Source organism: Alligator mississippiensis, chromosome 7, assembly GCF_030867095.1.
Source record: "Alligator mississippiensis isolate rAllMis1 chromosome 7, rAllMis1, whole genome shotgun sequence".
Lineage (NCBI taxonomy): Eukaryota > Metazoa > Chordata > Crocodylia > Alligatoridae > Alligator > Alligator mississippiensis.
In genome coordinates this window covers 89,878,554-89,906,387 of record NC_081830.1, presented here as the reverse complement: position 1 = coordinate 89,906,387, position 27,834 = coordinate 89,878,554, and the positions used below count along the sequence as shown (strand labels likewise).

General features: G+C 54.1%; 1 protein-coding gene across 3 annotated transcripts in view; it reads right to left on the bottom strand.

The window, feature by feature from the left end:
- Window positions 1-10,665: 10,665 nt before the first annotated feature.
- The window catches only part of LOC109285233 (uncharacterized), a 31,377-nt gene continuing 14,208 nt past the window's right edge, over window positions 10,666-27,834 (bottom strand). For 2 of the 3 annotated variants that reach the window (XR_009463567.1, XR_009463566.1), the window contains 3 exons: window positions 22,619-22,790; window positions 14,907-21,659; window positions 10,666-14,682 (listed from right to left, as the gene is read on the bottom strand). Coding sequence is in view for 1 of the 3 variants with exons in the window: in XM_059731295.1 (XP_059587278.1) it covers window positions 21,544-21,659; window positions 22,619-22,790 (288 nt within the window). In the remaining 2 variants the exon portion in view is untranslated. Of the gene's footprint in view, window positions 14,683-14,906; window positions 21,660-22,618; window positions 22,791-27,834 lie in introns of those variants that run through there. The other variant, XM_059731295.1, reaches the window with a different exon arrangement.

Here is a 27,834-nt window from a genome sequence, read left to right as displayed (position 1 = left end):
GGGCAGATTCCCTTCCGGAGTACGGTAGTCTGTGGTCCCGGAAAGCCGCCACGATCTCTTGTGCCGTCTGATCTGCCAGTCCGTTGTCCGCATCCTGACCCGCGCACCGCTGTTTTGCATTTCCACCCCGTGCCCAGTCCCACCTGCTGCTCTACTTTCCGCTCCCACCCTGGCGCACCGATAGCAGACCGGATGCGCCCGGGGGACCCTTGGAAGCGCAGCACCCGCCCGGCAACAGCGCGCAGGCCGCATACTTCCGGTCCACCCCCAAAGCGGCTCCCGGGCCAACCGCCCCCCCCCCCCGCCATCCCGCGCGTTCCACCCTCGCCTCGCGCCCCAGCCCACCCCCGGGGCGGCCCCTCACGTCTCGCCCCGCCGCAGCCGGGTCCGAGTCTGTTCCCTTCAGTTTTTCCCTGCGGAGCCGGACCTCGCGCCCGCGGGACTCCAGACCCACCCGCCTGCAGGGAACCCGTCTTTCCTTTCATGCCTGGAGCCCGGCAGCCTCGTCGGGCCCAGAGATCCCGGCAGATCCCGCCTCCCGCGACCCAGATAAGGGCTTGTGTGGGCCATCGCTTACACTGCAGCAGCGGTGGAAGAGGTAGGTCCAGGCCTGGGCCCTCATCCCCCTGCTGCTATTTCTGCTGGGCCGCAGTGGCAGCATTTCTGGGTGTCATGGTTCACATCACCTGGACCCCTCTGACTGCTCCCGCTGCCGCTGCAAAGGGCCCGCTCTTCTCACGGTCTTGGTGCTCTGGAGCTGGCTTGCGTGTGTGGGTCTGCGGCCTGTGCTGCGCCTGGGCCTGGAGCTCCTGTTTCCACACCCTGCGCATGGCTTTCAACTCCTTCCACTGACACGTCTTGGTTTTTGCTTCTAGCTTATCCTAAATGATACAGCCCGAGCCCTCCCCCCAATATCTTAATAAAGCTTCCGGTGGATATTTACCTGGAGAAAAATGTGGGTTGTTTTCAATGAGATGCTGCACCTCACGGTCTGCGCCCCCATTTCTAAATTTCTAAATTCACTGCTGGCGGTGGAGCCGGGAAAGAAAGGTAAGGTTCTGGGGATAACGTTGCCATCTCTAGGTCCCTCAGAAACCGCCGACAGTGAGAGCTTAGAGCACAGCACAAGGGCCTGCACTGAACTCCAGTATGAAGATACATAGCGTATGAGAGACATTGCTAGGTAGCTGGCAGGTGAAATGCAGAAGAAAGGATAAATAGAAGAGCAAGTCCATTCAAGAAGGCTGGTATCATCAGCACAGTATAGAAACTGGGGGACATCACCTACATAACAATGGACCACCAAGGCAAGGCCTGTGTTCAGCCTGTGGTTCTTTAACAACCTAATTCAGTTTTTTCCCCAGGCCAGGCCTCTGAAACCACTTCGTAAACTTTCCTTAAGCATAAGGACTTTAAGGTCAGAAAGGAAGTGGTTTCTCCATCTCAAAAAAATGCTTTATCTGTGCTCTAATATTGCAGTCCCTCACCTGATTTCTGACAGTTTGCTCTTGGAAGTAGGTTGTGTCTAGTTTCAACCAGTTTCCAGGAGAGCAGGTGGTGTGCTGGGTTAGGTTACACAACAGTCTGCTGGCAGGGAGAAATAGCCACCTGAGTTGTTTCCTTTCTGATCTCTTCTATAGCTCGTTAAAGCCCCACAGCAGCATGCAGTCATTCCAAATACAGCCAGACTTCAGTCCAGTGGTCCCGAGGCTACGTGTATGTGCTTCAAAAGGAGTTGTAGTGGTGACAGCCTTCTACCAGGACACAGGTGTTTGCAAATAACCGTCAGCTGCAGGTTACATTCTAACCTCCTGAATCATACCTTTAAATATATATATGTCTGAATCTGGAATCATGGCCCTACTGCAACAGAGTAAGCCTTTTATAGAAGGTGAGGTTGCAGCATTATTTCTGCACTGTTCCCACCCCCATTGCAACTCTCCAACTGCAATGGGGAAATACTGGTGCATCCCCACTGCAGACTGCAGTAGGATGAGGGGTTTCAGCAATGGCCTTCAGGGGCTGACAGGTTCATTAGGGTTACAGGCCTGTGGTGTTGGTCACATGAGGGCAACAGGATACAAGGTGCTGAAGCTGGCAGAGGTCCAAGTGCACAATACCAATCCAGGCACAGAGAGTTACAACAGCAAGTCTGCATCTACCCACTGGTATAGTCCTAGCCCAGGGACACGCCGTGGCTTTTGGAAGACACTGCCAGTAGTTTGGAGGGGAGAGCCATAGCCACTGGAGGCGGTACCTATGGACCTGCCCAAGTGAATGATGTGCATCCAGTCAGAAGCCAAGGCAACTGCTGGAGCTTTGTTCCCCAAGTGTGTCAAAGGCAGAAACCCGCACTTACCTGCTGGAGGGGCTGGATCAGCTGTTTCCAAGAGACTGGTGCAGGCCCCAAATGCCCATTTCTGAACAGTCCGCACAGAGACCTGGTTGCAGACGCGTCAGGTGTCAAAGGCCCTTCTACCCCATGACTTTTGGTGCCGATTGTCACGTTGCACCTCCTCAGCAATAAGCTGGTTCCAAGGACAGGTGCACAAGGACAAGCCTCGGAGGCCCACATCAGACAGCGTCATGCAAGATAAAATATTCACAGCATTAACCCCAACACCGATGATGGTAAGATGACACCTGCATGCCTACCATGGTCTCAGGACTTGGTTTAACAGCTCCCAGCTGAGTTAGGCACGAGAAATGTCTCTCAGGGAAACAGGAAAAGCTACAAGAAGTTTTAACCAGTATAGGGTGGGGGTAACTGGGGCCAGTATAGCTGGATAACTGGGACCAGTAAAGGGGGTGGAATTCAGACCAGTATAGCTGAGTAACTGGGACCATGAAAGGGGGTGGTAAATGGGACCAGTAAAGAGGGGGTGAGTTGGACCAGTCTAGCAGGGTACATGGGACCAGTTAAGTTAAAGGTAACTTTGACCAGTCTAGCAGGGTAACTAGGACGTGTAAAGGTCGGGGTAATTGGGACCAGTGAAGTGGGGGGTGTAACTGGGAACAATCCAGCTGGGTAATTGGGACAATTGAGGGGGGATAACTGGGGCCAGTAGAGCTGGGTATTTGGGATCACTAAAGTTGGGGGTAACTGGGACGAGTATAGCTTAGTAATTAGGACCAATAAAGGGGGGGATAGCTGGGACAGGAAAACAGGGTAACTGGGACCAGTAATGGTTGGGGGATAACTGGGACCAGGGTAGCTGCAGATCCCCAGAACTGCCACTGTGGCCCACAGACCTGGTTTACACCCACATCCAGCACATCGAGGAGACAGTGGCAGCAGAGGGAGAGGAGGAGGGAAAATGGGAACAGAAACAGATAAACAGCTTCAAGCTGAGAGAAGCCAAGAGCCGGGGCGGGGGCAAGGAGGCATTCTCCCCACTCTCCGGCAACCAGGGACAACCTGAGCAGGGTGCAGGGCCCGGGGCAAAGCAGCCTGTGCAGGGCGTCACCCCTGGAGACAAGGAAGCTGGTGGCATATTTGGCAGCGGGGGAGAATAGCAGAGGCTGCCAGAGGCTGGCAGGTAGGACAGGTTCACAGGGGTTGGGTTTTGGGAACATAACTATGAGTGGCTAACAAAACCTGAAGCCTGCAGACATCAAAGTGTTCAACACCTCACCCAGGCACAGGGAGGGAGAATACTAAAGCTGTGGGCAGGGCCATCTCTAGCAGGGGCGAAATTGGTATGACCACCCCAGGCCCCACGCTTTGGGGAGCCCTGCAGATTTGGGTGGAGTGGCACACTGAGTGGGGCGGCACTGCCACTGCAACAGAGTAAGCCTTTTATGGAAAGTGAGGTTGCAGCATTATTTCTGTGGAGTGGAGTGGTGTGGCACTGTCGCTGGCTTCGTGTCCAGCCACTAAGCACTACACCCACCCCGTCACCGAGTCCGGTGTCCAGCCACTCGCCACTTCCTCCCACCGTCGAATCTGCTGATAGCTTCCTCGCGTCTGTGGGCACGGCCCTGCACAGGCTGGTTTCCTCCAGGCCCCACCCTGCTCAGGTCGTCTTTGTCTGTGGAGTCTGGGCCCCAGGATCCTGCGAGCCAAGGGGCAGGTCAGTACTTCTGGAGGGAGCTCCCAGCAGTTAGAGGCAACAACGGCACTCACCAGAGGTGTTACCGTAGGAGCAGGGCACGTGGATGATGTGCATCCAGGCAGAAGCCGAGGCAACTGCTGGTACGTTCTGCCCGCTGAGTGTGTCACACACAGAAACGCAAATATAGCTGAGTAACTGGGACCACCAGGGGGGCGGGGGGAGTGGGACCAGTAAAGGTGGGGTAACTGGGACCCGTATAGTTGGGTATGTGGGACCAGTTAAGTGAGGAGTGTAACTGGGACCAGTATGGCTGCATATTTGGACCAGTAAAGTAGGGGGTAACTGGGAACAGTATAGCTGGGTAACTGGGATGCATTAAGGGGGGATAACTGGGGCCAGTAGAGCTGGGTAACTGGGACCAGTAAAGGTACTCACCTTCACACATGGAGCGTTGGATGTTTCCAAGTCCTGCTCCTGTCACTGCCGGCTCCAGGACGGGGCACGAGGAGGCGCCTGCGAGAGCGGCAGACCCGCGTTAGACACTTTCACGTGAGAGAAATCGCGCGCACCGTCGACCGCAGAGCCGTGGACGAGACGACCCGTACGGGCCGGCCCAGCGCGTCCCCGTGGAGAGGTCTCCCGTCACCACACAAAATGACCCGTTTTCCACACAAAAACCATCATGTGCCCTCAAAACAGGTTTCCAAATCCCCACACCATTCACCTCACACACAATAACCATATTTCCCGACATTTACCTCATCACCACACAATTTCCCACAGGTTGCACAACACACAAGTCACATAAAAAAGCTCCCATTTCACACTAAAATTACCACATAATTTTCCACACACAAAATTAGCATATTTCCACACGCAGTTCCACAAACGGTAACCAATTCACCAGTTTTCCACACAAGGTCACCATGTTTTCCAAATAAGTCCTTTATCACCACACAGAATGACCCGTTTTCAAACGAGCAAACGGACAAAATAACATGTAATTCCACACATTTCCACAAAAAAGTTCCCAAATCCCCACAGAGGTCTCCCGCTGTCCCCAGATTTTCCCAAACGTTTCCATACAAAAGCCTTCAGATCCCCACACAACATGTCGGGTTTCCCGCCACAACCGCCGCGAGCCCGCCCCCGTGCCCGCCCCGCCCCGGTGCAGACGACGCCCCCAACACCCCTCCCCCCGCCCCCGGCACCTCGGACCAGGGCCCCCCCGCACCCTCCGCCGTGGCACGAGGCCGGGCTGGGCCGGGCGCGGCGACCCGGCGCAGGCGCGGGGCGAGCGGCGGAGGGAGCGGAGGCGCCGCGCACAAACCCTCCCTCAGCGTGGCTGCCCCGGCGGGGCAAGCGCCGGCCGGCCAGCCACGAGAGCCACGCCCGGCGCCTCGGCCTGCTCCCCCCACCGGGGGGAGTCCCGCGGCACTACTGAGCGGGGTTTCCCCCTCGTCGCCCTTGTGTCCCGGCTCCGCGCCCGGCTGCGTCGGACAGGAGGACACGTGTAGCCGCTTCTGTCCCTGCCCCTGGCTGCAATGCGCGGCGTGACCACAGGAGAGCAGCACTGAGCCGGCCTCATTTGCCGGCAGCGCCTCCCCGCTGCAGTGCCCGACCTGAGCCACCGCGGGGCAGCACCGAGCGCGCTCTCCTCTTCTCCGCCTTGAAGCCGTGGCTGCGGCGCCGGGGGAAGCGCAGGACGGCGGCCCCGACAGCAGCGTGTTCTTTTTTCCCAATACGCTACAGGGGTGCACACCATACCTACGGTATACGTTTGAACTACACACATATTCATGTAGCTACATACAAACATTATGATATGTGAATACCTCTATTTTCCTTGTAGATAGAGACACCCACAAAGAAATAGTAGTAGGATCACTATGTTCATTATGGCATGTATTCTGCACACACACATACACACTATACGCACACACATCTCTGTTACATACATCTCTGTAGTTACAAGTCAGTAGTCAACGAATAATACTGGCACTTGAAACCCCTGTTCTCAAAATGTTACTTAGTTGACAGCAAGGACCTCCAACTCTCCACTTCAATATTTCTTACAATAGGTTTTTTTTCATTTCTTTTTACCTTTAAAAAAAGGGAATTTCCGTGCAAATCGTGACAGCAACGACACACCTCGGACCAGAGCCCGACAGGCGAAATCAGGAGGCTTCTAGCACAGAGCGAAGAGCAGGTCGCACCCGCCCCCTGCTGACACCTGATACTATTTTACAGCAAGGGGCTCAGTGTCGCCTCTAGGATTTCAGGGTTTCCTGGCAGTGTTTAGTGACCAACAACAGGTTTTCCTTTTCTCATCTCTGCAAAAGAGAAATCCGGTGCTGCATGTGTTGCTAACGCCAACCTCAGGAGAGCCTGACAGGCCCCGTGCCGTGGGGAACGGAGTCTCCCGCACGACCCGCCGTGGTTGCCAGAACAGCTGCCGCAGCGCTCCGGGCCCGCCCGCGTGTCCGGGCCCGCAGCGGGACGTGGGCTCCGGGCACTGGGCAGTGTGTAGACAAACAGCTGACCGGTGCCGCTGTGGACCGGAGTCGGACCAATCGGCACACGTAAGACAGCTGACCCCTCTCAATAGTCCCCGGCAGCTAATGAACTGCAGACAAGGAGGGCGAGCTTCTTGGCCCGCCTCCAACGGCAGAGGCCAATCAGAGCGAAGACGAGCAGCGGAGCCCTGACCCCGCCCATGAGGCAACTCCACCCAATCGCCACTTCCTTCCAGATGGCCAATGAAAACCCGAGCCTCCGATCCCGGCCCTTCGGCGCTCCCCCGGCCCGGGGATCCATGTCCCCTAAATCGCGCGTCTGCCCCGAGGAGCGCGAACCCCGCCTGCGGTCACCGCTCTAGTTACGCCCCGAGCGAGGCTCTTTTTCTTCTCTCTCTGCCTTTATTTCCCGCCTGCCTGAGCTACAGGTGCGCGGCGGGAGCTTTCTCTCTCTCTGTGCCCTCATCTCTTCATTGCAAAGCTCAGATTGAAGCGCAGGGGAGGAGCACAGGGCAGACTTTTATTTCCTCTGGATTTTATTCCTGGCTACTACGCAGAAGCTAAAACGCAGGGAGGGCGGCACGGAGCCGGCTCTGTTCCGGTTCCTTATCTCCAGGCCCCACTCCAGCCCCCACGCGGGGAGCGCGGAACCGGCTTGGGTTCCTGCCCGGGTCTGCAGGCGGCAATGCCCAGCGCGGCCACAGGAGGGCGCCTCTGAGCAGGGATTTTTCTCCGCCCTCAACGTGCTGCGTCCAGGCCCGGAGGGGACCACCGGAGGGCCTGAAGGCCCCGTGCCGTGGGGAACGCCGTCTCCCGCACGATCCGCCGCGGTTGCCAGAACAGCCTGCCGCACCGCTGCGGGACCGGTCGGGTGTCCGGGCCTGCTGTGGACCCGGCAGCGGACAGACAAGCAGCTGAGCGGGGCCGCTGAGGATCGGAGTCGGAGCAATCGGCACGTAGAAACGTGCACACCACCCACAGTTCCCGGGCAACCAATCAGAATGCGAACCGGGGGGGGGGTTAGGGCTTCTGTGCCCGCCCTCTCCTAGAAAAGCCAATCAGAGTGAAGAAGGGCGGAGCGGCCGTGAACCCGCCCATTCGGCCACTCCACCCAATCGCGTCACTCCGAAAGATGGCCAATGAAAACTCGAACCTACGATCCCCGCCCTGCCGCGCTCCCCGGCCCACAATTAATGCCCCGTAAATCGTGTGTCCGCCCCGGCCGCGGTCACTGCTCTATTTACTCCTGAAGCGAGCGAGGCTTTTTTTCCTCTTCTCTATCTGGCTTTATCTGCGTGCTGCAAGATCCACACCCACCGGCAGAGAGCCTCTGTCTCCGCCCTTGTCGCCCGACTGCAATGCCCGCTGTGCAGCACGGCACGGCAGCACCAGCCCTGTTTTTATTTCTCCGGCTGATTTTCCTGGCTGCCGTGCCCAGTGCGAAGCTCCTGACCGCGGCACTGGGCCCATTTTGTGACGTGTCAGGGTCCCCGGGCCGCGAAGCCACGGTAGAAATACGCGTCGGCGGCTCGCACCCTTTCCCTTCTTCTCCGCCCTTGTGTCCTGGCTGCAATGCGCAGGGCGAGCCACAGGAGGGCAGCACTGAGGCGATTCTTGTAATACTCTAGGGCTGGATGCCGGACACGCCCCTTATGTATCTAGTACTTGTCCATACTCATATATATTGAGATGCAACCGTCGTGGCATTTGAATACCTAAAGCGATTTCCCTTATTTCAGAAAGAGAGAGAGACAAGGCAGTAGGATCTCTATGTATCTTATGGCACGGATTCTGCACACACATATGTGCACATCTTGTACACACATAATTATTAGACGCATCTCTGTACAGTTTCAAGTTCATCAAAGTAACTACGCAATGAAGACCACTGCCACTTCAATCCCCCCTCCTCCATGTTTTTTTATTTTACACCAAGAATACGAGACTCCGCGTTGGAACCAAAGTGAGGTCTTGCAGTGTTTACTAAACAACCACGGGCTTTTCTTCCTTTTTCTATTAAAAAAAAAATGGGAAAGTCCGTGCAAATATAGCTAGCAACGATATACCTCAGAACAGAGCCACATGGGAGCGGAAGCAGGGCACGGGGGTTCGGGCAAAGGGGACCGCACCCTGGGCCGGGCCGGGCCGCGCTAGCCCTCCCCGTGACCCTCGGCACACCCCCGCGCCGGCCACTTGAAAAATCTCCCCTAGGAAGCGCAATCGGACCAATCGGCACGCAGAGCAGGGACCCCGCCCCTCTCACTAGTCCCTGACAGCCACTCAAAGAGCTCCTAGACTCGCCTCTTTCAGCAGAGGCCAATCAGACCGAAGCAAGGCGGGCTGTCACTGAATAGGCACATACAACCCTCCCACCCAATCGCTGCACGGCCCAAGCGCCCGGCGGGAACGCAAGGCTCCGGTCGCTGCTCTAGCGACTGCCCGAGCCAGCGGGGCCTTGTCTCTTTCTTCTCTCTCTGCCTTCATCTCCCGCCTGCCTGCGCTACAGCTGCGGGGCCGGAGCCGCGCTCTCTTGCTCTGCCCTCATCTCGCGGCTGCAAAGCCCGGTTTGAACCCTAGGGAGTAGCACGCGGCAGGTTTTTCTTTTCTCTGGCTTTAAAGCCCGGCTGCTCCGCGCAGGTCGAAGGCCCGGGAGGGCGGGACAGAGCCAGCTTTGTTCCTGGCCCCCGTCTCCGGGCTGCAAGTGCCGCTCCAGCCCCAGGTTGCCTGCCCTGGTCGTAGTGGCAAGCAGCTTCCCTGTGTGGCTCTGCTGTTCCCTATCATGCCAGGTTGCACCCGCCAGGCTGCAGAGGCCCCGGGGGAGGGTAGCAGGGCAGGAGCCCACATCCACCCAAGCACAGATCTGACGGGCAGCAGTCCCCTCTGCACCCCAGGAGTGCACACAGGAGCAGGGAGCTGGCCTCACCACCTGCCCAGTCCCACAGCAGACAGGGAGCAGGCGGGAACCAGGCTCCGTGCTCTGCTCCGCTGCAGCAGCCGCAGGCTCCTCCCAGGGGCGGAGGTATAGCCCTGGCAGCTGGGGCCTCCCTCTGGCATGGCTGGCAAGACTAAGGGCACCAGCAGGGCTGGCAAGCATGGGGGTGGGGGGGACTGAGGGGCACAAGCAAGCGTTTCATTGTAATAACAGGCAAAGGCAGGTTATAATTTTGAGGGTTTTAATCAGAGAATTGGCAACTTTTTTAACAGAGAAAACCAGGAACCCCAGGAATAAGTAAAGTAATTGCTACTTTCCAAGAATTCTTGCTCTAAGCTTGCAAAACGGTCCCGACCATAAAGGGACTGTAGTCTTCTCTCTCCAAAGACTGAACATTACCAGGTTCTTTCTAATGTGCCTCAATGATTAAAAACCCCTCCATTGAAGGAGTCCCACTGCACACAGCTGAAGCTGTATGAAGGAACGTTACTGTCTTCTAAACTCCAAGTGATGCCAGTGCCGAGCAGCAACGGGCACAAATGTGGCACTGAATATGCTCGGATCAGCCAAGGACATCTCAGTTAAAAATGTACTGCTAATAGCTAAAAGCGGAAAAAATTAATACATTTCTCCCCCATTCATACTCTCAGAAGCAATATCTGGGAATTATTATCTCAAACGATTATCCTTAGGTGTCAAACAAGGCCCCTCAATGCAGAACCATATTCTGTGACTACTAAAGTGCCAAGGGTCTGTCGCAGCCCATGGCAAGGACCTCTTTTTTGCTAGGCTACTTTCCACAAGGTTACTCCTCCCTCCAGATATTCCGATCCCAGAAGCAGCTCAGTCTAAAAACACCAAGAGGAGCTTGGGAGAAAAATTTCAAGGGAGTAGGGATGTATAGTCCAGTATTGACACCCACTGCTCAGGAGGCAAGTTCAGGAAAGAACAATGGTCCCCGGCCATGACTCAGTTTCCCTGCTCTCTACTCAAAGAGCAAGAGATCTTTACCCCGGAGAAATGGGCTGGAATACAGAATTTCAACCTGAACTTTATAAAACCCCCACAAAAAGGCAAAGATGTAGGATTGCAGAACAGGCTTCAAAGCTAAAGGATGTATTGTGAGAGGCCCTGGTGTTGGCTACAAACGTCCAACTTGGGATCCTTAAAATTCTAGTTTATTAGGCGGATTGAAACACTGTAATCAAACTTTGGGGCTGGTCCCCACACACACACACATACACACACACAGTAGCAGGCTACAGAGTCAGGTATACCTATTCTACAAGTGCTGAAGTCTGTCGTTGAGGCTTCTTTCAGCATGGTGTTATCCTCCAGAGAGGGGTTGCCAGCTGGTCCTTCTGGCTGGACAGGTCTGGTCAAGTTGGAGATCAAGAGGGCACCACTGAGGGTCACCTTTCACTGCCTTTTATCTGTCCTTGGCAGACTTTGGTGACTCCCCAGTTTTCAGGTTTGCCCAATCCAGGGGTCATTGACCCTCGTGGGACTTCCCCCCCCCCCCCCCCGGTGGCTACTGGACGGCATCTGTCAGCCCCAGGGGTCATCCGCATGTACGTGCAGGTTTGGGAGTCCATTGATGATTTTTGAATAGGACTCTGGGAGTGGTCGATTTGGAGATATTCAGCACAAAAGTTGGTCCCCGGCATTGATTAACTCAGGCCAGGGCTTCTAGCCCTTGATCAGCAGTTTAGAGATTTCCAGGTTGTTACATTGTCTTCTATTGAGTTCTTCCCTTGGTTGATCTGCAGCTTCCCAGGTGTTAATTGCTGTGTGCTACCTTGTTACACATTCAATCACTGATTCACTCCCTCTTTCAGGGGCCAGCCTGATACAGGGAAAGGCAGTGTGATTCCTTGTTAACATTGTTACAATGTATAACTTACTTATGAAACTAAACACTTTCAGTTGAAAGGTGAGGAGTATAAAATATAAACTACAAATGCCATGGCACACAAATAGATAAACATACCAAAATAAAAAGGGAGATACAAAATGCGCACACACACATATTAAAACACAATTCCTTATCTTAAAGTGAGAGAGAGAGGAAGGAAGAAAAGGTAGAAAAAGAGAAACATATCCAAAGAGGGGAGAGCAAATGCAGGCAAGAGGAAAAGGGGGCTTTCTGCTACATTGGCACCTGGCTGCCCCAGTTCTAACTACATCTGTGTATTCCCTGCTGTAAGTAGCTGCTCTTGGCAAAAGTGCCTGATTAATAATGTCCCAATAATCTGGTGTACATTTTATGAAGGTACTTGCTTTGGTTCTCTTGTACTTCTCCAGAGACATTCTGGGTGTAACACATGCATTCCATTATACCAGAGGTAGGCAAAATACAGCTTGGAGGCCAGATCTGGCCCGTGAAGGGATTCGGTTTGGCCTGCGGCGGGTCCCTCGGCCCTACCTGACCCAGACGGCATCCAGGCCATGGCGCATCCCGCCACCACGTGGCTGCACAGCAGGGCTGCTGCTTAACTGCCTCTCTAGCTCCGACACAGCTCCAAGCACACCTAATCCACTCGTGCTCTGGGCTCAGTGAACAGGACCATCCACGGACAAGCCAGAAACACCACATACTGCTTCAGACTTGTCCGCCCATGGTGAGCAGCAGCACTACTGGTGATGGCAAACCAGAAGCTGCTACTCAACACGAGGGAACAGTGGCCCCACAAACTTCCCAGGTGCCAGGACCTTCTTGCTGCAACTGCTCAAAGCCCATGCCCAGACTGCCCTGTGGTTCTGCTGCAGTGCCACGGCTGCCCTGCTGGGCAGCCCAGAGGCAGCAGTGAGGAGCTGAAGGGCAACCCAGGTGGGGACTCCAGGCAGCTGCAGCAAGCAGGGCTTGGCCAGGGTGAGGAGTGGCCACGTTTCTCCCACATTGGAGCGGCAGCTTCTGTCCTACCAACACCACTCCTTAGCATGGGCAGGTGGTTCAAAATAGGTGCAAGAAGGGCTGTGCTCAGGGGTGTGCACGCAGGTTCAGGCTGGTCCACCCTAGCCAGGGTGAGTCTGGAGTAGGCGTGGGGCTAGCCAGGGTCCGGGCTGCGAATGTGGAGTATTGGCGGTGGCAGGGAGAAGAAATAGGGGGACGGATTCCTACCTATTAAGAGTGTGGGGGTGCTGACCAGCCCACTGCAGCTCCCCAGAACTGCTCATGTGTCCTGCAGGCCGAAATGCATGTCCACCCCTGGGTTAAAGCAAAGCCCTGCGCAGACAGGAGACAATGCCAGCACAGGCAGCGGAGAAGGGAAAAGGGGAACTAAAACAGATAAATAGCTTAAAGCTGACAGAAGCAAAGAGCAGGGGGTCAAGGAAGCACTCTCCCCCTGCTCCCCTACAACTCACTAAAGGAACCTGGGAAACAGTGGTGCAGCCCTGCTGCAGACTAAAACATGACAAGGAATTTCATGGGAAGCCTTGCAAGGAAGGATGAAACTAGGAGAGGCTGACAGAAGCTGTCAGGTAGGACAGTCACAGGGGCTGGTTGTTGAACACATAAGGGTGGGTGGCTAACAAGGCCTGAAGCTTGCAGAGATCAAAGAGCTCCACACCTCACCCGCACGCAGGGAAAGAGAATACAAAGTCTGTGGGGTCTGGGCCCTCAGGATCCAGCAAGCCAAGGGGCAGGTAATTGCTTTTGCAGGGTGCTACAAGCAGTTAGAGTGGAAACCCCCAGCACGCGTGCTGAGCATAGCATGCGAGGCCATTTTGCTCGGCACGCCACAGCTAGCCCGGGCTCTGGGTAGCTGCTGGAGCCTGGGCTGCTCCCAGCAGGGCTTGCAGTGTCTGAACTGCCCGCTGGGAGCAGCCCGGGCTCTGTGGCTGGCAGCAGTTACCCAGAGCCAGGGCCAGCTGCAGGCAAAAGGCTTCAAACAGCTGTGCCAGGCTCCGGAGCCCAGGCATGAGCTCTATACCGGCGCTTTCATCTGTGCATCAGAGTGGGCGGTGGGGGAGAGGCCTGTGGCAGCACAACCCCAGTGTCTCCCCCGCTGCCAGCACAGAGCTGGTGACTGTGCTCCGGAGCTCAGTGCAGCTGTTTGTAGCCAGCCCGGGCTCTGGGCAGCTGAAGCAAGCAGCAGGCAGGCTGCAAACAGCTGCACCGGGCTCCAAAGCTTCAACATCAGCTCCACCCTGGCGGCGACTGCGCATGCACCTTGGGGCAGCCAGCAGGGCAGCGCAGCCTACTCCTGAGTTAGAGGAAAGAGCTGCAGTCACTGGAGGCATTACAGTTGGAGCAAGGCATGGGAATGACATGCGTCCAGGCAGAAGCCTAGGCAACCGCTGGTGCGTTCTGTCCGCTGAGCGTACCTGTCGATCGTGGTGCCTTACCTGTTTCCAAGGGACCGCTGCAGGCCCCGCACAGCTGTCTGAGTGCCCGGAATGACCTTTGCAAATGTGGTGGGAGAAAACTCCCTGGAGTTCGTTGTCTAGCTGCATAGGAACCAAGCAACACGGGTAAAGTTTTTACTGTAGTATATTTGCTCGAGCAAAGACCATTAAGCCAGCAAAGAAGCAAAATGGCCCCCCCTAACGGGTGGGGCGTTCTTTTATACTTTTTACAATAAGGCAAGACTACAGGGTTAACAAAAGCAATACTTGGGCGGTGCTTCACAGATCTTCATAACAGCATATTTCTGTTAAGCTGAACTAGCACTTTCTAAAAGCTAAAGTTAAGTAACAGTAACATTATGATAGTTAGCAAAAACTTGCACAGTGGTAGATACTTCTTAAGGACACGATCACTGTACTTAGAACAACGGCTTCTTTGTGTTATCTTGTTCCTTGCTGTATCTGGTTTACAGCACACAGACACAGATTCACTTGCTGCATTTTACTCAGAAAATGGTAAACACAGTTAAAATGATTACTTAACATAAGCAAAGGCTTAGCTATCATTCTGCCTTGTGGTCAGCAACATTGCTAGGCCACAGGTCATGCCTTGTATTCAGCTATAAAGCTAATATTTCTTAATAATCTAAATTATTGTTAACCTAACAGTATGCTATCAGAAAACTATTTTATGTCAGGGTAATAACAAACATGTTCACCAGACAAGCACGACAGCTCTTGGGGGCGCTTCTGGCCTGAATCCCGCTTCTGTCACCCTGCAGCTCCTCGCTGACATGCCGGCTCCAAGGACGGGTGCACGAGGAGGAGCCTGCGAGAAAGGGCAGACCCGCGTTAGACAGTTTCACACTAGCCACATCGCAGTTGATAAGATGACCCCGTGGGCCGACCCAGCACATTTCCATTAAGCCTTCTCAAATCACCACACAAAATGGCCAGCTTTCCACACACAGACCGCCACTTGCCCTGAAAAAAGGTTTCCAAATCCCCACACCATTTCCATGACACAAGAAAGCCATATTTTCATTCACTTACCCAATTGTTGTACAGTTTCCACAGGTCCCACAACACATCAGTCCCACAAAAAAGGTCTCAAATGACCTGAAAATTACCACACAGTTTTGTACACACACAGTGACAATATGTCCACCCACAATTCCACAACCCAAATCACCCGTTTTCCATACAAAACCACCATATTTCCAAAAAAACAAGGCACCACACACAATTACCAGTTTTCTCCCCACCAAAAAGTCACATTCCCACACAGTAGCAGAAACATGCCCCCAGACCCCACCGCGCTCCTCCAGCACCACCACGGTCTCCTGACCTTTCACACCCCGCACTGCCCGGAAAGGGCCCACGCTTCCCGCGCGACCTGCCGGGATTGCTGCACCACGCCCGCCCCGTTCCCTCAAAGGCCGGGCCTGCCCGTACAGTCACTGGCCGCATCCGGGACAGAGTACAACCCCGCCAGGGGGGCTGGGCAGTAGGTGGAAGGGCAGCAGGGATGCCCCTCCCAGTCAGCGCGGTGTAGCTGTGCGGGGACACGTGTTCGCCGATCAAACGTTACTGGGGAGAGCCAGTGCGCATGCGTAGCACGGAGACGTCTTGATCACGCATGCCCAGTTCAGGACATGGTGCATCACACCTGCCCATCAATGGCCAACGCAAATACGCATGCGCTTGTAGGTGTCGTGAAACCGGTTGCGCCTGCGTTCTGAGAATGAGGGACTGTTCCCTCACCGAAATTACTAATGGATTTCAATGGTTACACGGGCACTGACAACAAGACGATCGCCAAAACTAATTGAGGCTCACTATAAATGAGCACTACAGCTCCCGGCTAAGCCAATACTCAGGGGAAGTGAGGCAGGGACACCGCATCCACTCTCACTCCGGGTCCGCAGCTGTATCAACCCGGGGCGCGGCGCCCTGTATGTTTAACCAGCAGTCTTGTTAGTAATCATCGGACTAGGCCCAGGCCGCATGCGCAGCACGGGGCGAACTCCCAGTCGCGCGACGAAAATATCGATGCCCAGCCATGAATACGCATGCGCACTTGGGAAAAGCTGGGCCTTCGCTTTTCCTGTCAGTGGGCAAAACAAGTACGCACGCGCCGCGCTGTGATAAACTGCTCCGTTGAATGCCGAGTTTATCGATGTCACTGAAATGGCGCATGCTCAATGGGAGCAGACGAGAGGTATCGATGGCCGATGTTCCGAATTGGGGCGTGCGTCGTGACGGTCAGTAGGCTGTACCAGAGCAGGAGTTATGCACGCGTTCCCATAGTTACAGGGACAGTGATGGCATGAGTACTGCCGAAAACGTCAGGGCCAGACGTTTAAGTATGCATACGGCCTGCAAATGAGCCCGACAATTCCTACTGGGATAAATACTCCTGGCGGTGTACCGCACCCTGCGTCTCTCCCAGCTGGGAACCACACCCACGCAGGCTGTGAAGGCAGTGTTGGGGAAAACAGCCCTGACGATAAGAACAGCTAGAGATAACGCAGTGCGCAGCAGCTTCACGAGCCAGGCTCCCAGTCGTGGGACGAAAACATCGATGAGCGGCCAGGAATACGCATGCGCACTATGGAAGAACTGGTGCATAGGGTTTGCCCTTCGCTGGGGAAATCAACTACGCATGCGGATGAAATAACACCTGAACCCGCTGAACTCCGAATTAATCGATGGTACTGCAAGAAGCGCATGCGGCCTGGGCGCAAGGAAGATGTCGATCGCCGATATCCTGGATTGGCACATGCGTCGCGAGACTCAGGGGAAGCTACCAGAGCAAGAGCCACTCACACGTTCCCATGGCTACAGAGGCAGTGCCGGCATGACGAGCGCCGAAACTCTCAAGACACCAATCTCAACGTGCATGCGGGCTGGGAATGAGCGCTACAGTTCTGTCCGGGGGACATACTCGTAGGAAAGGACAGGGGCACTCCCTCCCGTCTTATTCCGGGTCCGCCGCTGCAGCTACCGAGGTCGCAGCGGCGGAACCTGGGAAAGCGGCCGCGGCATTAAACTAGCGCTTATTGAAACCCAGAGCGCACGCACTGTAGAAACCACACTCCCACCCAGGCGACGAACTACCGAACGGTCATAAAAGCGGATGCGTATTTGACAAGATGCGGTGCTGTGCATTTGCCTTTGAATGGGAAAGCAAATACGCATGCGCGCGGACTGGAGCGGCTAAACGGAATTTAATGAAAATGGGGTGCATCGCGCATGCGCGCTGGCCACAGACAAAATACATCAAACACTGATCTTGTAGATTGGGGCATATCTGCACATGTGTAGTGTGAATAAGGGTTACAATCCGAAGTGCGTGGGGAGCAATACTTCGGGGAAGGGGCACGGCGTTCCCCCCGGTACTCTGGTTCTGCAGCCTCAGCCAGCCCGAGGCGCGAAGCTGCCGAGCGGGAAAACATGTGGTTTCAACCCATCGCTGGGGGACAACCATTGGACACCCGCAGGAAAGGATTGGCGCCCAATGCAATTCTGTCATCATCGAGGCATGGAAATGACTACGCATGCGCACTAGGGAAGAGGCGGTGCACGGTCTTTGCCCTTCAATGGGCAATGGAAGCACGCGTGCGCTAGGTCGGGTCGGGTCCTTCCAGCAGTTAGGTACCTAATTCATCCATTGTATTGCTTAAGTGATCACGCGCTGTACTTCCAGTAAACGCATCGACCCCTTATTATATAGATTGGGGAAGCCGTACACCCATTCATTCTGGGAATCGGGGGCCGCTAGCAAGTGCCAATACAGGGAGAAAGAAGCAGGGACGTCCGCTCCCCTGTCCCTCCGGAAACGCACCCCCAGGCACGCTGTTAAACTCCGGGGAGACCCAGTGCGCATGCCGAGCAGAACACTAGCGCCCAGTCCAATGACCAAAAGCACGCATGCGCACTTGTGTACAGGTGACCACAGCATTGTCCCCTCAAATGCCAAAAGAATTCCGGCCGTGGTGACCTGCCTGACAGGGTGATCAGCTAATAACCAAATTTATTGATAATCCCGGTTACTACGCATGCGCAATGGTGGCAGGGAAAACACATCGATCACCGGTATTGTCGATCGCACATGTGTCTTGGTAATCAAAGGGCAATAAAGGGAGTCATTGATGGGTTTCCATGGTTACAGCGGTAATGACGTGACAAGCACTGAAACGATCAAGGTGCCAATCGCGCTGCCCATGCGCAGTAAAACTGATCGATGGCGTCCAATTCTCGCGGGAAGATGGAGGGGCAGAAATACGCCCCCTTACTCCTCTCTGTTAGTTGGGGCCCCAGCCGCAGCCACACGGATCGCAAAATCCGGGTGCAGGAATGCGACCAGCGTGTTGAAGCCATTTTTCCGGAGGCCCCAGTGCGAACGCCACTCCAAAAGTTGTTCGCAATCGTGGGATGAAATCATGGCTGACCCAGCAGGCGTGTGCGCGAAGGCAGCCAGCGGAGCGCGCTGTCCGGGCAAACGGCCGCGTTGCTAAACTGTCACTGGGGAGACACAGGATGCATGCGCTGTGCACAGCTGCCTCCCAGTCCGGACTGCCCATGAGCACGCATGCGCACTTGGGAATAGGCAGCTCAGCATCTTTGCCTATCAACGGACAAAGCAAGTGCGCATGTGCCTGGGTGTTAGAGGCTGAGCACGAAGAAGTACGCATGCGTTTCGATTGGAGGCCAAACACATCAAATACCGGTATTGTGGATTGACGCATGCGTCCTGGAAACCGGGGGGGGTGTTGCCTAGTGCCGAACTCATTGACCGGTGTCCACGGCTACTGAGGCACCCAGGGATGGTCTCCAACATTATCGAGGCCCGAGTCCCAACGCGCATGCGTACTGGGAACAAACGCATAGGTTCGCCCCGTCCGGTCATTCATTGAGGGAGCAGACAGGGACGCTACCTTCCCTATCACTCCGGGGCCGCAACCGTCGCTGCTCAGAGCCGGTGTTCAGGAAAGCGCCTGGGTCATTAAACCACTGCGCATGCGGAGTAGAGGTGGCGGGTGAAGAAAACGTGAACTAGCTACCATTTCCCCGCACGCGCACTTAGGCACGCGTGGGCACCGAGTTTGCCCTTCAATTGGCAAGGCAAGTTCGCATGCGCATCAACAGGCGGATCAGCTGAACGCCGCATTTATCGATACTAGGTTAGCGCGCTTGCGCAGCGCCCGCAGTGGCCCCTCATCAGTCGCCGGCCCTGTGGCCTGGACCGTGCGCCTTGCGGATCAGCCACCTCCGCTCCCCCCTGAGCTCCGCGCGCGGGGACGGACGTCACGGCTCCGCGGCTGGAAAAGCGCCTTGAACAGGAGACCTTGGCCGTGGCGGGTCCCCGGGTGTCCCGCTCCCAGCCCCGTGCTCGACTGCTGCTCCCGCCCCCCCACCCACGGTTTGCCGGGCGGAAGTCAGGCCGGGGCCGGGGCTCTCGCGGCGCGCGGGGGCACTGGCGTTTCCGGAGCTGCCCCTTCGTCCGCCTGCGGGTCTCCATCGTGGAAAACTTTGGCTGTAGATTGGACAGTTGCTCGTTTCCACTTCTCTGAGCCCCTCGCGCGTCAGATGCGCGTGTCAACGGATTCTCATACTTCGTATGCATCAAGGGAAATTGTCCTCAGTGGCCACTGGAAGGCTTCACGTGTCTCATGTTATCAAACCTCTGTTGGAATCGGTGCGCAGACCGTGACAGATGTTTGATCCAAAACTACCTGTGAAAGGTCTCACTTTGGGGACGTGGTAGAGGGAGAGCAGGGTAGAAGGAGGGAGAGTTAAAAGTGAAATGTGAAGTGCCAGGGGTACAGACACACCCTTACAACTTGCAGGCCAAAGAGGACAAGTTGTGGCAGTGAAATGTTCTGCAATGGAGGTGGCTAAGCAATGGCACAGGATGCAGGGGTGCTGGAGTAGAGGTCAATCATTTAATATCCTATTTTGTTCCTAGCTTATCACACTGTCTCTGCTTCCTTGGTTGAGGCACAGACTGCAATGTCATGCTGCACCATAAATCTAAACCCACTGGGAGTGGACAGGACTCCTTCCTTTCTGTTACAAGAAAATCCTTTTCCAAATGCTTGGCTGAAGTTCTCTTTTTCAGTTTCATCCCATTGCTCTTCTGCCTGTCATGATACTCCTGAGCAAGTTATGACCTCAGGCCAATTTAGGGCAAGGGTTGTCAACTGGTACTTAGGAAGGCCCCAGGAGGCATGTGGCAGTGCAGTGGAGAAGCTGGGCGCACTTCTAGTTTTGCCAGCAACACTTCTGATTTTGCCACCACAGTGCCGTTTTGCTGTGGTGGACCCCCGCTCCTCCTCCACCTGCCACTGAGGAACCCCCAATTTCCTCCCCCCCCCACTTATCCATCCACTGGGGGGACTCCCTGCTTCTGGGCTGGCCTCTGGGGGTACCCCAACCAAAAAAGGTTGAAAGCCCCTGCTTTAGGGTCTATTGCTCAGTAGTTAGCAACCCCAGAACACAGGACATCCATTTGCCAACAGGCAGCCCCCGCTGCCAATCAGCAATGAGGAGTGCCAACCACCTTAGCCAACCAGCAGCTAGGGGTGGATCCACCGTGGCTGGCTAGGACCCTGCTCCTCTTGGCTGTGCATTGTCGGGCTTTACTTGACAGATGTGTTGTTTCTTTCCGTCAACTGCCTCATCGCTGTCTCTGCCACAGGATCCAAGCCATTGCACATATGACTCTCCCCTATTCACAAAAAAGGCACCCCTGAGCAGACAAGTCACTTGCAGACCACAACTCCTTTTAACATGGAGCCAAACAAGGGTGGGTGGGTTGGTGGGGGGGTGGTACATAGGGGGAAAAAAATAGTTATTTGCTGAAAAGACTGCTGACCCAAAAGCAGAATGTCTTGGAGAAGTCAAGAACAGAATGGAGATTTAAAGCCACAGTCTCAAACCACTTACAAGCATTAATAAATTTTCCAACATTTATAAATTAGGGATATAATGCTAACTTCCTGGCAACATTTCAATTCTGATCACTTTATTTGGACACTATCTCCTTCTTTCAGGCAGCTTCAGGTGCATATGGAATTCGGTTTCAATTCTCGTCCTGAACTCCCAACTAATTTCCGTCATGCCCTGCTTAACAGAATATGTTCTAGCCAGGGGCGGAGAAGCAACTCACGAATGCAGAATTTGTAAAGCCCTCCAGGTTGAGATACCTTATGGATATGCCAGATAAGCAACAAGGAACTTAGAGTTGACAACAAAGTTAACTACTCCATCCTTACCATCTTCCTCCCCACCCTGTATCTCCCCCCTCCCCAGTATTTTTAAGTATTGTATGAAGCAAAGGATGGTAAGCAGAGAGACGCTTAGCCATGTTAGCTTCAAGTCAAGTAACTGGCCGAGTAGATAAGCACCTTATAGATTAATCACAGAGACAACACATATGTGCACATACACATACGCATGTGTACACACAGATAAAGTGAGCTTCAGCCCATTAAAGCCTTGTGCTCTGTGTGCGTGTATTTACACACATGCACACACTTTGGTTTGTCTATAAGGTGCAAAACTACCCTGCCTTCTAAGGATCATGTTAATCAAGTGAGCGTCTCCGACACAATACGGTCAAGAGAATGAGTTACATTTTGCCACTGGAGATGGAGCTTCTTGCTACTAAGGAAGGTCTCAGGTATCAAAGGACATACGCATGCTGCTGGGTGAGGTGTTGCTGGGACAGCTGCTCTCTGAAAGCACCGCTGTCTTCTTCCCCATCGCCTCTACTTTGGACAGAGATCTTTGAAGGTGAATCTAGACACAAGAAAGGAAGGCACAAAGTCAGCAGTAGGAGGAACAGGACCTGCCTAAGGTTTCATAGTTTGTAGGGTCGGAAGGGACCTTGACAGATCATCAAGTCTGACCCCCTGCCATGGCAGGAAAGAGCACTGGGGTCAAACGACCCCAGCAAGGTGTTCATCTAGCCTCCTCTTAAAGACCCCCAGGGTAGGAGCCAGCACCACTTCTCTTGGAAGTCGGTTCCAGATCCTAGCCGCCCTGACTGTGAAGTACCGCCTCCCGAGGCACAAACTTTGCCCATTAAAAGGGAAGACTTTGGCACTGGGTCCATCAAAACCTTTCCACCTAGCAGTGCGTAGAAGTGGGGAACCTTCTAAATCTCCATCAAACATGGAGCAAGTCATGTAGCATCCCAGACACTGGTCACAGTGCACACTGGTCTCCTACGCAGTCCTGTGCAATGTGGGTCAGTGTTCCCACCTGGAACTGAAGCTAGGGAATGCTACCAAGCCAAGATGGAAAACATTTGGTTCTAGTCAGCACATGACAGTACTTAGTGCACAATGCTGACATGAGGAACACCACAGTTCAGCATCAGCCTTACTTCAGAGATGAGGCAATGGAAGCAGAGAGACCAACTGATTTCCCCAGTCATACAGGAAGCCAGTAGCAGAGCAAGTATTGGTAGAAGCGGAGGCCCTGGGTGCCAAGTGTACTTTCCCAGTCACAGCATGATGCCAACAACAGAACAGCAGCATCGCCCAGTGCCAATAATCCCATTCCCACACCACAGGCTGCAGGCACCACTCTCATTATCTACATGATGAGCACATTTGCAGGGACTGCTGCATTTGACAGCTACAGAAGCTAACCACATGCTATAGGACTAAGCTTGGTGAAATGAAGAGCTGCTTTATTCTCTCACTACAGATACCAGCAACATGTCTAAGAGTTGCTTACTAATCAGACCGTACCCAGCTTACAGTCCACTTTGGGCCTGGACTGAATGGTGGTGACAGTGGTCACAATAGTGCCATCAGGCATGATGATACGGTCCATCTCAATCTTCTTGGCGGGGGCGATGCTGGTGCAGAGCGATGCAGTATGCTGGGTACTCAAGGATACAGGGAACTGTTGGTAGAAAACCTTTGAGAAGAGGATACAAAGGAGTCATGGTGAGCCACCATCTGAGCACTGCCCAGGTACAAAGGCATTGGCTGGGATGCACAGGCCCCTCGTAAATCACAACAAAAGAAAATCCTACTGAGCTCTTCAGAGGTTTGGGCTAGACATGGTGTAGTAATGAAGATGCATACTACATGACACTTTGTATTGGCCATCCCCAGGAGGGGCGTGATTTTCTTCCTCAACCTTAGTCACAGAAGGAGCTTCTGCTAAGCCTGCACTTTCTACATCTACCCAGAGTGAGCAGGCGGGTCCTAGACCCAAGTGCTGAAGGCCTACCTAGCATCACTGTTTAAGAGGCAATCCCAACCCAGTGGGTCCATCAGGCCAGGAAGACAGAGGTCTCCAGTCACAAAGACCAGGCAGCCAGCACTGATCATTGTTCCTCCTTTAGTTACCATATTTACCCAAATCCAAGGTAACTTTGATTTTAAGCCACCCCCACCCCCGAGTAATTAGATTTTGCACATGGAAAATTTATAATGTTGTTATAATTTACCATGTACAGAATCTAATTATTGGAGAGTTGTCTCCCCATACCTGCCCCCTGCCTCCCACCCTACCCCATTCCCCTGTGGTGTGCCTGTGCCCCTGCCACCTGCCCTCCCCACCTCGTGGTAGCCGAGCCCCTCATCCCCACTGCTGTCTGCCCCACATTGTGTACCCTCAGTTCAGGACTCCAGACCACACCAAGGTGGGGAGCAGTGGTGAGCAGCAGCTGCAGCCCAGGCCTTGACCCTGTCACAGATTTGGAGCTAGGGTTGCCACCGCCTCCACTGCCAAGCCAGAGCAGGACCAGAGCTCCATCTAAGCATACACAGCAGTGGCAGCAGCTGTGACTGTAGCTCTAAGCCCAAACCAAACCTGGATCAGGGCCAGAATCAGAACCAGAGCCAGAGCAACTGTTTGCCCCTGACTTTTACTCAAATCTAAGACGACCCCTACCCCTCCCCCCCAAAATATTGAATGGGGAAAACAAACCAAAAATATTGTACTGGATTTGAGCAAATATATGGTTCCTACAGGAGGGTCAGGAGAAGGGAAAGAGCAGTGCCTTATTTTCACCTCTAGCGATGCCACTAGAGCTTCCCAGAACCTCCTAGGTCACAACCCAAATTTCACCTCCTTACAAGGAGGTTCACCTATTGCAGCTCTTCCAGGGCAGGCACTTCACAGTCTTTCCTAAGCCATAAGCTTACCTCCAACATAAGGGTAGCAACAGGTGCCACTGAATGTCCCACACCTGGGGTCAGTGAAAAGGCCTGCCTCCCAGAAGGCTGCTTGCTAAGGAGGTTAAGGAAGACTATGACATGGCCAAGCAGCACATCTGTGACAGGGAGAACAAGCATATGCCAGATGCTTTGAGCAGCTGGGCAGAAGCCTGGCAGCACTGCATCACACTCACCTCCCTCCAGAACATGGCCCTTCTTCAGTCTTCTTTATTTGCAACCAGAATGTTATGCCATGGGCAACTTCCAGGTATCAGAGAAATTAGTAAGGAAAACATCTGTCCCACAACCCAGCTGGCAGAGGTCACACCTGAAAACTGTCAGAGCTTACACTACATCTAAATCCCAATGAAGTATCTTTTCCAGAATTTGTTACCCACACAGCATTTCAGTAAGGTACCAGATCCACAAACTGAAACAGAGCAGCTCAGGTCTCCCTGCCATCCCAGAACAACTGCATGACCCTAACCCTTGTAACAATTTCAGGGGGCCATTAGTGACACTGGGAAAGCCTATTCAACTCCACAGTTCTTCCTTGTGGTACCCGTACTTGCTTTCACTCCCGCTGCCGACACTCAATACCTGGAGCTTTAACTCTTTACTTGTGGCCCCAGATCCCTGTCAAGACAGAAGCACTGGATAAGGCACATGCTGAAAGGCTTCCTTCTAGTTCTCCCACATTCTTCTCCTCCCCTCCTGCCAACCCGATTGCTAAATCATCGCCACACATTTTCTAGATTTCATTTCAGGGTGGTTGTAGATGGGAGAGGCGGATGGGGGATGAAGGACTCAAGCTCCCAGTACAGTAGATTTACAGAGCTGCAGTCAGTCAGTGGGGAGGTGGAGATGGCGGGAGGAAGAGGGAAGTGGAGCTTGTACAACACAGTAATTTTGGGAGGTCAGGAACCAAACGCATAGGTATAGGGAAAGTAGGGAAGAAGAGGACATGGCAAAGTTCTCCATATCCAAAAACTGGAGTGCATTTTAACAACTGCATTGGAGACAAGCATAGGAATGGATGGAACAGACGGACAGGTAGAAATTACCTAGCTGGATCCTGTCCCTCCCCTCCAACATGCCCACCTCGTCCCGCACCTTGTTGCCGTCAGCGAACTTGGACAGCGTGCATTCCACAACCATGTCCAGATTGGTGATAAATACGTCAAACAGTACAGGCCCCAGGACTGAGCCCTGGGGGACTCCACTGCCCACATCCCTCCAGGACGAAAGGACTTCAGCGTCGTGTCACCGAAGCCACAGAGCCCCAAGGACTGAACAAAGCCTCCTCCCCCAGGATCAGAGCAGGTTGGGGGAGAGGCCCTTGCAACAGTGCCAAGAGCAGCAGAACAAAGGAGCAGAGACCTGGACCTGAGTTACAGGAAGGTCACGAAGCCTTGAGGTGCCAATGCACTGCAACCTTTCCTGTGGCCCGTGGTTATCGTCTCTGGCCAACCTCACCCACTCGAACGAGATCCAGAAAACTCAGGGGACATGGATCCTGCTTACAGGCCGCAGGGCCAGGGTGGGGGTGCAGAAAAATGGCTGGCCAAGTGCCCGGACACTCATTTCCAGGCACTCGGGTATGGGATACATACCCTGCCCTCAAGACGCATGGCAGGAACTGTTTATGTAAGCTATCAAGTGGCCAAAGGACCATGCTGGCCACCCAAAAAGAGGGGGCCTAAGACCTGTACTCTGAGATACAGGCAGGTCGTGTGCACAAAAGTATCAAGAGGCTGGGGCCTAATGCTCCCCGAGGCCAGAAGGCACAGAAATCTATACCAGTGCTTAACCCCCTAGGTGAGGAGAAGGCTACGAGGACACATCTAGCCCCTTTTCAAGCACCGGGAAGAACATAAAGTACGCTGCAGCAATTCTAAGCACAAAAAGAAAATAACAAACGCTTTCATTCCCAAGCGTTCCTCTCTCTTGCTATCCACACTTGGAGAAAAAAGAGAGTGTTCCCAGGCCAGAAAGGACTCCATGCTGCAAACCACTTGACCTTGTCACAACCCAAAGTTGTGATTTTTTGTTTGTGTGTGTGCTTTGGCACTGCTAAATTATTTCCCGCCATTTTTGTCGCTTTCTTTGCACGGTAGACCTCTCTGCTGCTAGAGAGAGCTCTGGTGCAGCGGGGGATTTCCCGCCAAATTACAGCTTCCTTGCAGTGTGCATCTCTTTTGCATCGTAGTGATACACGCTGTAAAGAAGTTCCCGCCATTTGTATTAGGGTCCGCGCCATGTTATTGGCCGATTCCTAATTTAGGCACACGTGGTGGCTAGCGATTGGCTTGCTAGCCGTACATAAGGCTTGGGTAGTTTCTGCCCAAGCCGGAGGAGGGAGGAAGAGAGAGAGATTCTGTGTGAAGATCTCCAAGCGCTGTGGACCCTCGCGGACCCGGCACGCCTCCCCTAAGCAGGCAATAGAGGCTTAATAACCGAATCCACGGAGCGTTAACCACTCCGGAGGGAAGAATGAACCGCGCCTCTAGCCTCTCCCCATCGCCGAGCGCAATCCTAGACGTATCCCTTTCCTGTAATTTCGGACCCCGCGGAGCCTAGCAAACTCCGGGGAAAACTTATTGGACCCGCGGAGCCTGAATAGCTCCGAGGAAACTTTTCGAATTCAACTTAACCGGACCCGCGGAGCCTAGCAAACTCCGTGGGAGCAATCGTTTTGTCAGAGTCCTCCAACGAGGGTTCAAGCGGGAGCTGTGCCTGGAAACTTATCCAGCCTACACCGATACCATCTTTGGGTGTAAGTAGACAATCTTATCAATCAACCGTTACGCCTCTGTGACTAATTCTAACTCGCGTGCACAAGACCACCCTTCGGTTCTCTCCCACCCCGCGTGCCCGGGCTGACGGCCACAGCCCGCGTGCACTGGAGACGGGTCCGGTATGACCCCGGTTCGCCCCCGGCTTGCCCATGGTGGCCAGAATGGGATTGGAATCACCGCCGCGCATGGCGACGTGGGCGGGCTCGGGGCCCGGCCCGCACATGGCGACGAGGATGGGATTGAGATTGGGAGAGAACTCGCACATGGGATTGAGATTGGGAGAGAACTCGCACATGGGATTGAGATCGGGAGAGAATGCGCATGTAACAACTCAGATGGAATTAAGAGAAAGCACGCTCGAGTTAGAATTGGTTAGGAATTGCCCTTGGCGCAATAACCAATGCCAAGTGAAAAGCTTTGAAGAGCTAGAGATCCATATCGCTTACCACCAGGCGGGTGGAACAGGTGAAAGATTTGTAAGCGGCCGTTTGTCGCTAAAGGGAGAAGAGGGAATCTCCGAAGACGGAACCCCAAAAGAAAGGGAAGTGTATTTGCTCCCTGCGGTGTTCGGGTGTATGAGAGATGAGCGGGTCCTGTTTAGGCCCCTCGATACTGTGTCCCTCGCCGAACCCAACCCGGCGGGCGAAATAAACCCGACTTTCACCCGGGAGTGTGCCCGATGCCTACGATATGCTCGGGAGAGTGAAGAACCGGAGCCCCTCGGCCCGTTCTCTCCGGGAGTGGTAATGTCTAGATTACGGGGTCACGAGCTTCCATCCGAGCTCCGTGAAGATCTGGAGACGGAGGAGCACCCCACGGACGAAAGAGTAGCCTTGCGGTACGACAAGGGGGGAGAAGGTAGTGCAACTATTCGTACTATGATGAATCTAATGCAGAAGAATTTAAGTTTGAGAGGCCAGCTGCAGATGGCGATCCGATCAGTCAAAGAAGCAGCTGAGAAAAAAGAGCCTGAAACGCCAGCCCAAGATGGCGCCG